Raw genomic sequence first — 15,598 nt, forward strand, 5'->3', positions numbered from 1 at the left:
CAACACCCTCACAGACACACCCACGAGCAATACTTTGTGCCAATCAATCCAATCAGGTTGACAGTCAGTATAAACCATCACAGGCAGTGTCTACAAACAATGAAACATTTACACACCTTTCTACCTAATTCCTGCCCATTCCTCACAAGCATTCCTAAGAAAGGAATAGATTGATTTTTTCTTGATTTTATATTAGACCTGTTGTATCCATGTCTGTATGTGTACCAGGGTGAATCACAAAGTCAGGAAGTTAGTGTGACACAGAATAAGAATATCTTTATTCTTTTATGTTTTATTACTTTTTGTTTTTGAGACAGAGTCTCAATCTGTCCCGCAAGCTGGAGTGCAGTGGCCTGATCTCAGCTCACTACAACCTCCACCTTTCCGGTTCAAGTGATTCTCCTGCCTCAGCCTCCCAAGTAGCTGGGATTACAGGCACACACCACCACACCCGGCTAATTTTTGTATTTGTAGTAGAAATGTGGTTTCACCATGTTGGCCAGGCTGGTCTCAAACTCCTGACCTCAGGTAATTCATCTGCCTCAGCCTCCCAAAGTGCTGGGATTGCAGGTGTGAGCCATCACGCATGGCCTAGAATATTCTTGGTCTTATTTCCAATTTTACAGCAACAGCATCTCTTCTGTCTTGTTTCTACTTAAAAAAACAGTTTGCTAAAGCTTTATTTGTAGTGCAATGGTGAAATTTCAGGAGCATCCCATGAACATTGGAAAGGAGGTGCATTCTCACTTTTTAATGTATCGAGGATGTGAAAATTAAAATCAGCTTTGTAAATTCTGCTGTGTCTGTGAGCTCCCAGCATTTGATCAGTTGAGGCTTCGAGCGGGGAAGTAGAGTGCTTTTCCCCTAACGTGCTCTGATCTGGAGACTGCGTGTATTACCGCTGGGCACACAGCCTGCCCCGACCAGCCATCTGGCTGCAGATGAGCTATGTGGCCACATGGTCCTTGTGGTTACTGTAGTGAAGCAGAGGCGATAAAAGTGTGTTTCACAGGACTCGTGCGACACACAGCTTTGATGTCGGTAAACTAGAACCTCGGAGCCAAATCTGCCCACAGTGAGTTTTCGTACAGCTTTCAAGGTAAGAATTTTCTTATTCTTATTGTCGTTATTGTTGTTTTGAGATGGAGTCCCACTCTGTCGCCCAGGCTGGAGTGCAGTGGCATGATCTTGGCTCACTGCAACCTCCACTCCCTGGGTTCAAGTGATTCTCGTGTCTCAGCCACCTGAGCAGCTGGAACTACAGGCATGCGCCACCACGCCCAGCTACTTTTTGTATTTTTAGTAGAGACAGGGTTTCACCATGTTGCCCAGGCTGGTCTCGAACTCCTGGCCTCAATGATCCACCTGCCTCTGGCTGTCAAAGTCCTGGAATTACAGACATGAGTCACGGTGCCCAGCCAAGAATGGTTTTTACATGTCTGAATAATTTTTAAAATTCCAAAGAACAATAATATTTTGTAATGCCTGAAAATTATGTGACATTCAAATTTTTATGTCCATAAAGTCCACTTGGCACACAGACATTGGTTACATATTGCAGCAGAATCGATATGGTTTGCAAAGATAAATGCCTTTACTATCTGACCTTCTACAGAAAAGCTTATCTACTCTTGCCTTAAGAAGCATGTAAAATACAACACAGTCTGGCACATGGTAGGCATGGTGGAAATCATAGCAATTATTTTGCAATCTGAGAGGATTTCCTGAATTTAACCATTTAACCGAATTCCTCACTACCTTTTGGGAAACATTTTTTTTTTATTAAGGTGAAATTCACAAATCATAGAATTAACTGTTTTTTGTTTTTTGTTTTTTTTTGACACGGAGTCTCTGGTGCCCATGCTGGCGTGATCTCATCTCATTGCAACCTCCACTTACCGGGTTCAGGAGATTCTCGTGCCTCAGCCTGCCAAGTAGTTGGGATTACAAGCAGTCACCACCACATCTGGCTAATTTTTGTATTTTTAGTAGAGATGGGTTTCATCATGTTGGCCAGGCTGGTCTCTAACTCCTGACCTCAGGTGGTCTACCAGCCTCAGCCTCTGAAAGTGCTGGGATGACAGGAGAATTCACCATTTTAAAGTGAACAATTCAGGACACTTGCTGCTTTCACAGTGTTGTGTGGCCACCATTTCTACCTAGTTCCAAGATAATTCCACTGCCCCCAAAAGAAATCCCATTAGCAGCTATTTTTTGTACTGGCTTCCTGCAGGCTGTCATAAAAACATCCTTCAAACTGGGAAGGGGGCTTGAAAAACAGACAGTTAAGCTGTCACAGTTCTGGAGCATAGAGGTCTGAAATGGAGCAAACAGGGTGGGTCCTTCCTTCCTTCCTTCCTTTCTCTTTCTTCCTTTCCTTTCCTTCCCTTTCCCCTTCCTCTTTCTTTCTCTCCTTCCTTCCTTCGTTCCTGCCTTCCTTCCTTCCTTTCTTCTTTCTTTCTTTTCTTTCTCTTTCTCTTCTTTTTCTTCTTTCTTTCTTTCTTCCTTCCTTTCTTTCTTTCCTTCTTTCTTTCTTTTCTTATTTCCTTCTTTCTTCTCTCTCTCTCTTGCTCTCTCTTTCTCTCTTTCTTTCTGACAGAGTCTCACTCTGTTTCTGTTGCCTAGTCTGGAGTGCAGTGGCACAATCTCGGCTCACTGCAACCTCTGCCTCCCGGGTTCAAGCGATTCTCCTGCCTCAACTTCCCAAGTAGCTGGGATTACAGGCACACGCCACCATGCCTAGCTAATTTTTGTATTTTCAGTAGAAATGGGTTTTCACCATGTTGGCCAGGCTGGTCTCAAACTTCTAATCTCTACTGATCTGCCCGCCTCAGCCTCCCAAAGTGCTGGGATTACAGACGTGAGCCACTGAGCCCAGCCAGCAGGGCTGATTTCTTCTGACGCTGTGAGGTAGAATGGATTCCATGCCCCTCCCGTTGCGTCCAGTGGTTTGCTGCCAATATCCCTTGGCTTGTAGGTGCATCATCCCAATCTCCCACTTCATGTTCTCAAGGCCTTCTCCCTGTGTGCATGTCGGTGTCCAGATTTCTCTCTTCTTTTAAAATACCAATCATATTGCATTGGGGCCCATCCTATTCCAGTATGACCTCATCTTAACTAATGATTAGGTTGGTGCAAAAGTAATTGCGGTTTTCGCCTTTAAAAGTAATGGCAAGGGGCTGGGCACGCTAGCTCCTGACTGTAATCTCAGCACTTTGAGAGGCCAAGGTGGGTGGATTACGAGGTCAGAAGTTTGAGACCAGCCTGGCCAACATGGTGAAACCTCGTCTCGACTAAAAATGCAAAAATTAACGGGGTGTGGTGGTGCATGCCTGTAATTTCAGCTAGTCAAGAGGCTGAGGCAGGAGAATCACTTGAACTCAGGAGGCAGTAGTTGCAGTGAGCAGAGATCGCACCACTGCACTCCAGCCTGGGTGACAGAGTGAGCCTGTGTCTCAAAAAAACAAACAAACAAAAGTCATGGTGAAAATTGTAATTGCTTTTGCACCAAAGTAATACATCTGCAAAGATCTTATTTCCAAAGAAAGTCACATTCTGAAGTACTGAAGGGTAGGGTTTCAATATATGAAGTTTGGGGGGGGACAAAATGCAACTCATCATATACCCATTCCCATGTCTTTCCAGCCCCTGGCAACTGGCAATGTGCTTTCAGTCTCTGCAGATTTGCCTGTTCTGGACATTTCAGAGAAATGGAATCCTACACAATGCGTTCTTCTGTGTCTGTTTTCTGTAATTCAGCATCCGGTTTTTGACTTCCATCCACTTTGTAGCAGGTGTCACAGTGTCAGTCCTCTTTGGGGTCAGGCGACTTTGAAGGAAGTATCTTTCTAAATGCATCAACTGCTTCCTGGACTCTACCATTCAGAGTTTAGAGATTGCACAAGCTAACTGCCTTAGTGCATTTCCCCCATATGCACACACACACGCACACACACACATGCACACACACATGCACACACATGCACGCACACACATGCACACACATGCACGCACACACATGCACACACACATGCACACATACACACGCACACACACATGCACACACATGCACACACGCATACGTGCATGCACATACACGCACATGCTCACAGACACATGCACACATACATGAACATGCTCACATGCACACATGCACACACATGCACATACACAAATATGCACACCCACACACATGCACATGCACGTGCACATACACACACACACACATGCACATACACACATACCCCTGTTTGCACAGGAACTTAATCCATCCAAGTAGCTTACCTTTATAAAGATGTTGCAGTCCAGGCACGGTGGCTGTAATCCCAGCACTTTGGGCAGCTGAGGCAGGTGGATCACTTGAGGTCAGGAGTTCAAGACCAGCCTGGGCAATGCAGTGAAACCCTGTCTGTACTAAAAATACAGAAATTAGCCGGGCGTGGTGTCAGGCGCCTATAATTCCAGCTACTCGGGCGTCTGAGGCAGGAGAATTGCTTGAACCTGAGAGGCGGAGGTTGTAGTGAGCCGAGATCACACCACTGCACTCCAGCCTGGGCAACAGAGTGAGACTCTGTCAAAAAAAAAAAAAAAAAAAAAAGAAAGAAAGAAGAAGAAGATATTACATAGAAGACAAATCCCAAACACCAAATCAACAACATGAACAGATGTAGCACTTTCAAGTGCTCACAAGTGCAGAGAGAAAAGTCCAAGGTTTATTTCTCCTTTTGGATCTGTTTGACATGAATCCTGCTTCCCTGGGAATTCAGAAGCTGCCCTCATTACTAAGACTGATTTTCCCCTTTCTCCTGCAGTTAATCTATTTACCAGAGGACTTCAAAGCTGTTTGCAAATGCTAACTTTTTAAGTTCTTGCCTACTGCTTCGGGGTAGGTAGAGTGTAAGGGTTAACCTACGAGTTGTACATGGATAAATTAGACACAGTCACAGATCTGCAGGGAAAAATATAATAATAACCATTGTGAAAGCAGGATTAATCATCAAACTGAGCTATCCAGTCATATTTCTTCTCCAAGAAGATTTCAAATAGAAGATGTAAATTTTGGTAGTTAGATAAAATGTCTCAGATTTAAGTGAAAGACACAAAAGCCACGTGTCATCTGCTTTTCCTGAACAACAGTCTCTGCTGAAATATTAGTTCTGCCACCTACAAAGACAACTGAAGGCTGAGGATGATAAATCCGTCTCGGAAGTCACTGAGTTTGTTAGGTATAAAAGCCAAGACTTCAACTGAGGTCTTTGCACTGACGTGTGCGTTAGCCCCACACTGGGTATCACTGGACTATCACGTACTGCAGGAGGAAGATACAGGCGGCCAGTGTCTTCTCTGGTTTCTGGGTTGGTGACTTTGAAGTTGCTACAGCTCCCACGCCCGCAGCGAGCAGAGTTGCCAAGCAAGTGTGCCAGCTTCCAGAAGCCTGAGCTGCCCGTTGGCGCTGGGGAACCACCCCGGTGTCCCCATCCTCTGCGCTGCTGCAGATTGGTGGGGCAGCCCGGGGAGGCTGGCTCCGAGACGTGACTGAGCGTGCCTACACTGGTCCCACAGGTTTTCAGCTGTGGAGTTTGGGATCTGAGCTTGGAGCCCATTTGTTTCTGGCAGTTCGGTTCATATTTTCCACTTGAAGACATCACTTCCCTTCCTTCCAAGCTGGGAGACCAGAAGTCAACAACAGGAGGGTGGAGAGGCCAGATCTCACAATCCGCTTGACTGGGGAGTCCGCTGAGGTTCTTGCATCCTGAAGTAAACTATGGAGAGCTGGTGGGGACTTCCTTGTCTTGCATTCCTGTGTTTTCTAATGCACGCCCGAGGTAAGAGGCATTTTGCTTTGAGGGAGATCTGCCTGGGCGTGGATTTTTCTCTTCTTGCTTTAAGAAACTCCTTCCAAAGGAGTTGCTATGAAGTGAATGGGGATAATTTGCCCAATGGGATTAGAAAGGACACTAAGAGCGATGGGTGGCTGAGAGGGGAGGGAGAAGACGGGCTGCTCCAATTTGGAATCTGGGAATTAGACCCAGAAGGGCAGGATGTTAGCTGATAGAATTTAGATATTCACCGTATTTTCCTGTTTTGATCCGTGTGTCCCAAGCGTTTAAAAAACGACCTATTTAACTCCACGACTCAAGCATGACTGGGCATGTGGGGAACGTCAATCATTTCTTTCTGATTTTGAAAATTAGTTCTGACCATTTCCATATGGTAAAAATAGAGCTGAAACTACTTCATCCCGTGGGGCGGATTATTAGAGATTTGTTTGCCAGAAGGGTTGCATTTGTTCAGATTTTTAAACCTTTTCCTAAACACTGTCATTCATTCTTGCAAATTAAAACCATCTGAATAGTTTTACATCAAAAACTTCAACAAGAACTTGCAGGCTGGCTGTCCCAGACTCCAAGATTAGAGTTTTTAGTTTCGTGTGAGGACCTCTTTAAGAAACTCCAATGAATTCATAAAGAATAGGATTTGAACAACAATTGAGTAAGTTTCTTTGGTCATTTTAATGTGGCGATTCCAGAGAAGGGAATACCCAGGCGAATCTTAACAGGGAGAAGTATTTCTGTTAGGAATGAAAACACATCATTCAATGTTCCTGTGGCAGCACTTCCTGTTTATCCTGTTTAAAGGCTTAGATGTCATTAAGATTGGAGTTGCTGTTTATGGGCAGAGGCAATGCTGGGATGGATAGATGCTGGTGGACATAGTCTGAGATCTGTAGTGAGAATTTTTTATTATTCTGTGCTGTCTTCAGATCTCACCTAGTGAGTGGACGATGCGGCAATGCATTCATTAGTTTCTGTTTACAGGGAGATGTTCAACAGTAAACCCACCTCCCCAGAAAAGTACTTCCAGGAGTTTATATCATTCACAGTAAGAGCCAAAGGTTAAACATATCCCCCTGGGCAAATCAACTTCTACAAAGTGCAGTATACAGACAGTTCCCAACTTACGATGGTTTGACACGATGGTTCAATTTAAGATTTTTCAACTTTACAATGATGCAAAATTGGTATGCATTCAGTACAAACTGAAACTGTACTTTGAGTACCCATAAAACTATTCTTTTTTTTTTTTTTTTTTGAGATGTAGTGTTGTTCTGTTGTCCAGGCTGGAGTGCAATGGCACAATCTCAGCTCACTGCAACCTCCACCTCCTGGATTCAAGCAATTCTCCTGCCTCAGCAGCTCAAGTAGCTGGGATTATAGGAGCCTGCCCACCACACCCAGCTAATTTTTGTATTTTTAGTAGAGACTAGGTTTCACCATGTTGGCCAGGCTGCTCTCGAACTCCTGTCCTAAGGTGATCCACCTGCCTCGGCCTCCCAAAGCGCTGGAATTAAAAGTGTGAGCTACCGTGCCCGGCCCCATACAGCCATTCGGTTTTTCACTTTCAGTACAATATTCAATAAATTATGTGAGGTATGCAAACCTCATTATAGAGTCGACCTTGTGCTAGATGATTTGTCCAGCCATTGGCTGATGGAAGTGTTCTGAGCACTTTCAAGGCAGGTCAGGCTAAGCTATGGCGTTTGGTAGGGTAGTTGTATTAAATGCACTTATGACCTAAAATGTTTTCTTTTTTTAATGTGTTTTAACTTTTTTTGAGGGAGGGGCCCACTGTGTCACCTAGAGTGGAGTGCAGTGGTTCCATCATAGCTCACTGCAGCCTTCACCCCAGGGGTTCAAACAAATCTCCCACCTCAGCCTCCAGAGTAGCTGGGACTACAGGCATTTGCCGCCATGCCTGACTAGTTTTTAAAACTTTTTGGAGAGACGGGATCTCACTATGTTGTCCAGGCTGGACTTGAACTTCTAAGCTCAAACTATCCTCCTGCCGTGGCCTCCCCAAATCTTCAGATTACAGGCATCAGCCACCACACCGTGTCCTGTGCTAAATTCTTTGAATGACACCAGCACTTCCTACGCACTAGGCATGGATTAACTTAGTTGATTGTCCCTCAGCCCTATGACGGGAGTGTCGTGCCTGATGTCATTTTACAGATGGTGTATTAGTCAGGGTTCTCTAGAGGGACAGAGCTAATGCAATAGAAATAGATATACAGAGAGGAGTTTATTAAGTATTAACTCACACGATCACAAGCTCCCACAATAGGCCGTCTGCAGGCTGAGGAGCAAGGAGAGCCAGTCCAGGTTCCAAAACCGAAGAACTTGGAGTCTGATGTTCCAGCATCCAGCACGGGAGAAAGATGTAGGCCAGAACACTAGGCCAGTGTCTCTTTTCACATTTTTCTGCCTGCTTATGTTCTAGCCACAGTGGCAGCTCATTAGATGGTGCCCGCCCAGATTGAGGGTGGGTCTGCCCCTTCCAGTCCACTGACTCAAATGTTAATCTCCTTTGGCAACACCCTCACAGACCCACCCAGGAGCAATACTTTGTATCCTTCAATCCAATCACGTTGACATTCAGTATTAACCCTCACAGATATGGGTAAACTGAGGCACTGAGGATTTGGACGGGGACAGCTGGCAGCAGAATCTGAGCTGTCTTGCAGCTCTCTCTGGGAAGATCCAATGAGCATCCTGTTCTATCCCAAGCCTTGTCTTCTGAAAATCAGAATCATCCCTTCTCCGAGTGTTACAGGAAAAAGGTCCGGATCCAGAGCCCAAGACAGGGTTCTTGGATCTCGCTCAATAAAGAATTCAGGGCAAGCCTGTAAAGTGAAAACAAGTTTATTAGGAAAGTAAAGGAGTAAAGGAATGGCTACTCCACAGACAGAGCAGCCCTGAGAGCTGCTGGTTGCCCATTTTTATGGTTATTTCTTGATATGCTAAAGAAGGGGTGGATTATTCCTGCCTCCCCTTTTTAGACCATGCAGAGTTCCTGACATCACCATGGCATTTGTAACTGTCATGGCGCTGGTGGGAGTGTAGCAGTGAGGACCACCAGAGGTCACTCTTGTCGCCATCTGGGTTTTGGTGGGTTTTGGCCGGCTTGTTTACTCCAACCTGTTGTTTTATCAGCAAGGTCTTTATGCCCTGTGTCTTGTGCAGACTTTCAATCTCATCCTGTGACTCAGAATGCCTTAATCATCAGGGAATGCAGCCCAGCAGGTTTCAGCCTTCTATTGCCCAGCCCCTTTTCAAGATGGAGTCGCTCTGGTTCCAGTGCCTCTGACACAAGTAGCGCCCCATAGGGACGTTACAGGAGGGACTGGAAAGAAAGTGAGGTCTGGATCAGGGCCCTTCTGTGTAAATACGATGATGGGAACTCAACAGCTGGGTATTTCCTGGGTAATTCGTTAAATGCACAGATGACCCTGTTACATCCTCAGCCATCACCAGCTGGAAATGGAGTACATTCCCAAGATCCCAGAAACATTCTGCAAGGCTGGTGGGATGATTGCTATGAAGTACTTAAGAAAACAGATTATTGATCAGAATAAATAGCTAATGCATGTGGGGCTTAATGCTTACGTGACGGGTTGATAGGTGCAGCAAACCACCATGGCACATGTTTACCTATGTAACAAGCCTGCACATCCTGCATCTGTATCCCGGAACTTAAAATTAAATACAGAAAACAGAGTATTGTTAATGGTTAATATACTATAATCATTATTATGATTACTAAATTATCAATACAAAACAAGATAATAATAAGAATATGGCCATATTCCTAATAGAGGTTGACATTTTAGCAGCCCCACATTTGCACTGTATTTAATTAGTATTTGCCATCCAATCCAGAGGGACATGAAGGAACATGAGACACAATCAGGTCTTCTAACAGTTGAGAACCAGAAGTGGAAACCTCAAAGGGCAGTGTATGAAATGTCATTTATTGAGGGAAAAAAGGAAAATTATAGGGTTTGATAGAAGAAATAAGCACTAGTGTTAGATAATCAGTAGGGTGACTTTAGTTTACAATAATCTATTGTAGATTTCAAAATAGAAGAGTTGAAATGGTTCTAATATGAAGAAAAGACAAATATTTAAGGTGGATGGATATCTCAAGTATGCTGATTTGATCTTTACAAATTATCTAAATGTATTAAATTATTATATGTACCCTGAAGCTATGTACATCTGTTATGCATCAATTAAAAAGAAAAGAAAAGAAAAGGATACATGTCCAGGATATACAGTAGCTAAGACAGTCTCTTCCAAGTCTATTGTACATTATTCCCTTATCAGATTTGAAACCTGAGAGTTCCCTGACCCCCCTCACAGGACCTGCGACAGGGATGTGGTTCATCTGTTTGACCACCACACACTGAAACCTCTTATGGGAGGCAGAGCTTGCAGATAGGCAGATACAGCAGCTAGCATGAGTGTTTTTGAGCTCTGGGCCCCACGGTAGCATCTAGGGGTGGGTGCCTGTGAGCCCTGAAGCCCCAGTGGGTGTGTTACGGTGCTCTTTTAGCTCTGCCATCTGCAGGTGGCTTAAGTGTTAACTAGCTCAGTGTCCTCTTGGTACCTGAGTTCTTTTTTTTTTTTTTTTTTTTTTTTTTTTTGAGACGGAGTCTCGCTCTGTCGCCCAGGCTGGAGTGCAGCGGCTGGATCTCAGCTCACTGCAAGCTCCGCCTCCCGGGTTTACGCCATTCTCCTGCCTCAGCCTCCCGAGTAGCTGGGATTACAGGCGCCCGCCATCACGCCCGGCTAGTTTTTTTGTATTTTTTTAGTAGAGACGGGGTTTCACCGTGTTAGCCAGGAAGGTCTTGATCTCCTGACCTCGTGATCCGCCCGTCTCGGCATCCCAAAGCGCTGGGATTACAGGCTTGAGCCACCGCGCCCGGCCAGTATCCGGGTTCTTGTCCAGCATCCAGGAAGAATCAGGTCACACAAACAAACTGAAGGATGGTAAATGCAGAAATGTTTGTTGCCAGATGGAGGTGACTCTCAGTGGAATGGTTGCGGAGCTGGAAAGGGGATGGAGTGGGAAGATGATCTTCCCCTGGAGTTTCGTTGTCCTGCGGCTGATCTCTTCTCCAGCCATCCCCACCTGAACACCTCTCAGTGTTCAGATATTCCTTCTCTTCTCTCCTTCTCTGCTGTGCTGCTCTTCAGTTCCTCTGCTTTTCTGCTCATCAGTCTGTCTGCACGTGGGTTCTGGGGTTTGGGGTTTGGGGTTTATATGGGTACAGGACGGGGGGCATGGTAGGTCAAAAGGCAACATTTGGGCACAAAAATAGGAATGCCTGTTTCCATTTAGGACTACAGGTTTTCAGGCTTGAGGGTGGGGCCTTTGCTGGGGAACTGCCCTCTTTTATCTAGTATCTTCCTGCCTCCTGTCCGTATCAACATGACTTAAAATGTGTGTGCATTTGTACAGAGCTGTGTTTCTATGTAGAGACTAAAAAAACTTATGAAAAAGACCACTCAGAACTCTGAACAGTAGCATATCGTATTTCTGAGTACTTCCTGTTGAGTAAAGATAAGTCAGGTGTTGCGCCAAGTATTTTTCATTACTTGCTGCATTAGGTTGTCACAGGCTGTTTAGTTTACTTCTAAAAACTGGGATATGGGGAAGTTGTGGGCTGGGCACAGTGGCTCATGTTTGTAATCCCAGCAGTTTAGGAGGCCGAGCTGGGTGGATCACTTGAGGTCAGGAGTTTGAGAACAGCCTGGCCAACATGGCAGAACGCTGTTTCTACTAAAAACACAAAACTTAGCCAGGCATGGTGGGGGGGGGGGGCGGTGTCTGTAATCCCAGCTATTCAGGAGGCTCAGGCAGGAGAATCGCTCGGACCTGGGAGGAAGAGGTTGCAATGAGCTGAGATTGTACCACTGCACTCCAGCTTGGGTGACAGAGTAAGACTCCATCTCAAAAAAAAAAAGAAGTTATGATGATCGCCTAAGGTCAGAAGCCATACCATGCCAGGGTACAGAACCCCAAACCACGCCAGCCTCATCCTATGTCTCAGTTATATTTTTCTTGACTTGCTTCCATTCCTCTCCCTGTCCCCTCCTTCTCTGCAACCATCCTTTGATCTAGCAAATTTGTAGCTTGGAAAGGGAACCACAAATGGGTCATTTCCCTGCCATTGTCACTTTGGGCATTGCAGCCATTTAGTGCAGTGATTCTCTGTCTTTGATGTGCAGGTCATCACCTTGAAGGGAGGAGGTATTAAAAGCACCACCCTGGTCCCCACCCACTGAGATCTTTATTCAGTAGGCATGGGTCACGCATTTGGGAGCTGGGAGACCTGCATCTTAAGAAGCACCCCAGGTGATGCCCAAGCGGAGCTATGTGCTTCTTTTAAGAGATGATGACTCTGTGTGCAACCATCTGGTTACCTTTGGGTGGAGTCTCATGGATCCCTGCCACAGTGGGGAGGCAGCTCTGTGGTCTCCAATTCGGTGATGTGTCATTCAATCTATGCAGGCCCAAGGTGACTCCCCCAGGTACAGATGCTGCCATCCAGCCATTCTCAACCAGGGATCATGTTTATCCACAGGGACACTTGTCAATATCTTGAGGCAGGGATGCTCCTGGCATCTAGTGGGTGGAGCCCAGGGATGCTGCTCAACACCCTGCAGTGCACAGGACGCCCCACAGAAAATAATGATCCAACCTCATGTGTCAGTAGGACTGAGGTTGAGGAATCTTGCCTTAGCATGAGAGATACTGTCTGTCTGTCTGCCTATCTATAGATCTATCTATCATCTACCATTATCCATCGACCTATCTGTCTCTACTATATCCACCTATTATCTACCTGTCATTTATTGATTATCTATGTCAATGATTTTTCTACCTGTCGTTTATTATCTATCTCTGTCAATAATTTTTCTGTTATCTATCTATCTATCTATCTATCTATCTATCTATCTATCTATCATTATCCATTGATCTATCTGTCTCTATTATGTCCACTTATTATCTATCTAATCTATGTGTTGATCTATCTGTCAAAAATTTTCTCATTTATTGATTGTCTATCATCTATCATTCTGCCTACTTATCTAACTATCCAACTCTCATCTCTATTATCTATCTGTCTATCTATCTACTTCCCTAACCAACTCTCATGTCTATCATCTATCATCTATCTATCATCTATCTACCTATCTTTCTACCTACTTCTCCAACTATCCAACTCTCGTCTCTATTATCTATGTATCTATGTATATATCTTTCTACCTACTTCTCCAACTATTCAACTCTCTATCTATCTATCTGATTATCTGATTATCTATCTATCTATCTACTATCTATCCATCCATCTATCAACCTATTTATCTAGCTGCCCATCATCTATCTATGACATTTTTCTGCTACCCAGGGATAATTGTGTTCCTCAAGTAACACTTGGCAATGCCTGGAAACAATTTTGGTAGTTGCACTGGGATGGGTGTTCTGGCATCTGGTGGGTGGAGACAAGGCATGTTGTTCAACACCTTACAGTACACAGGACAGCACCCATGACAGAGAGGTATGCAGCTCCAAGTGTCATTAGTGCTGTAGTGGAGAACCTGCTGTTAGTCATAACTTCTAACCCTGGGAAAGGGGACAGGTTGGAAATGTCATGCTCCTGTACACTATAGGATGTATAGTTGTCTGGAGGTATAGTTGTACTGTACACTATAGGAGGAACGGTATAGTTGTCTGGGGCATTTTTAAATGGATCTTACTGTCAGAATGCACTTGTAGTATCTTTCCCTCATACGGCATAGAGCCATTGCACATATAACCCAGAAGCTAAGCATTCCATAGTTTCCTTGTTGGAGTAGGAAGGGGCTGTGCAGAAACAGTCTATGGCTATTTGGCACCTGAGTGTGAAGACATCTGGCAAATATTGGAGCACATAGTCCAAGAAATGTCTCTCCTTCCTTGGATAACAACTGACCCTTCCTTTGAGGCCCCACCCTCCATTCCAGTCATCTTCCTCTCTCTTATTGGCACACAGAGGGTAGAAAAGTGGGGTTCTGCCTCCAGATGGCGCTCTCCCAGACACCGCTCAGCTTCTGGGAATTCCCCCGATGGATCAGGGGCCAGAGGCACTTACACCTGTCAGCATGTGTCCAGCCACAGTGCTGAGGCTGGGAAATGCTGCTGTGGCCTGTGAATCCCAGCCTCTGGGAGCGCTTCAGATGTTTAAAAACCCAAGAGGAGTCATCGCATCCACAAAAATCTTCACATTTTTACGTGGCAAAATTAGATTTTATAAAAGCTTAAAAAACATTTGCAAATCTATCTGTCTCCCAAAAAACAGCACATGCTGGGATTGGGGTGATTTTTAAATTTTTCTTCTTCTTGATCTTTTGTTAATATGTATATGAGTCAAGTTTCTCCAAAGAAATAGAACCAATAAGATATGTTTATATCTAACTCTATATATACCTGTATCTCTATCTGTCTTTCATCTATCTCAAAAGTCTACCTATCTATTTATCACCTCTTTATCTCTCTATTATCTATCTGTTCATCTATCTTTATCTATCTCCAATATCTATCTTCAATATCTCTCTCTCTCTCTCTCTATCTATCTATCATATATCCCATCTACCTATCTATTGGCCTATCTATCTAAAATATATTTGTTTTCCTTACTTGGGAGGCTGAGGCAGACAGATCACTTGAGCTCAGGAGTTCAGGGCTGCAGTGAACTATGATTGCACCACTGCACTACGGCCAGGGCAACAAAGCTAGACCTTGTCAGAAGAAGGAAGAGAAGGAGGAGGAGGAGAAGGAGAGGAAGGGGAAGAGGAAGAGGAAAAGGAAGAAGAAGAAAGAAGAAGAAGAGGAAGAAGAGGAAGAGGGAAGGAGGAAGGGGAAAGGGAGGAGGAAGAAGAGGAAGAGAAAGAGGAGCAAGCAAAAGCAGAATAAAGAAAGAGGAAGAAAGAAGAAAGAAAGAAAAAAAAGAAAAGAAAAGAAAAAGAAAGAAGTACATTTCAACCTAAAAACATTTCCTTAAACCTGAATGAATGCCTCCTGAGGTTTTTCTAAAAAATATTTTCTTATTGTATTATAATCACAATAAAACACAATTATAGCCCCACATAGACCTGCTGATCCAGAATCTGCATGTGGCTGGATTCTGGGCTGATCTGGAATCTTCACGTGGCTGGATTCTGGGCTGATCTGGGCATGGAGGCATGTGCCTGTAATCCTAGCTACTCAGGAGGCTGAGGTCAGAGAATTGCTTGAACCCGGGAGGCAGAGGTGAACTGAGATTGCACCATTGCACTGCAGTGAGCCGAGAATGCACCAATGCAGTCCAGCCTGGGCAACAGAGCAAGACTGTCTCAGAAAAAAAAAAAAAAAAAATTAAGGAAGAGTATTATTCAGGGCATGGGCCAGGCATGTGATATTGCTGAGATGAAACTCTCTCTCCAGATTCCCAAATCCTGGTTGATTCCACCGAACCAGGCTGTCCAATGGCATCCCCATTGTTGTTGACCATGTCCCATGGTTTAACTCTGTTGTGAGCCAAATTGTACCCTCCTCAATTTTACAAATGTAAGTTCTAACCTGCAGGACCTCCAATTGTGACTGTGTTTGGAGATGGGGTCTTTAAAGAGGTGGTTTGGGGTGCAGTGGCTCAGGCCTGTAATCCCAGCACTTTGGGAGGCTGAGGCAGGCAGATCATGAGGTCAGGAGATGGAGACCATCCTGGCTAACA

At 44.7% G+C, this 15,598-nt stretch overlaps 1 protein-coding gene across 2 annotated transcripts in view; it reads left to right on the forward strand.

Annotated features, from left to right (window-relative positions):
* Positions 1–5,541: 5,541 nt before the first annotated feature.
* The window catches only part of XG (Xg blood group), a 71,069-nt gene continuing 61,012 nt past the window's right edge, over positions 5,542–15,598 (forward strand). For both annotated transcript variants that reach the window (XM_011934278.1, XM_011934279.1), the window contains exon 1: positions 5,542–5,825. In XM_011934278.1, coding sequence (XP_011789668.1) covers positions 5,765–5,825 — 61 coding nt within the window. In that variant the 5' untranslated portion in view covers positions 5,542–5,764. The remainder of the gene's footprint in view (positions 5,826–15,598) is intronic.

The sequence above is a fragment of the Colobus angolensis genome, unplaced genomic scaffold (assembly GCF_000951035.1).
Source record: "Colobus angolensis palliatus isolate OR3802 unplaced genomic scaffold, Cang.pa_1.0 Scaffold133, whole genome shotgun sequence".
Taxonomy (NCBI): domain Eukaryota; kingdom Metazoa; phylum Chordata; class Mammalia; order Primates; family Cercopithecidae; genus Colobus; species Colobus angolensis.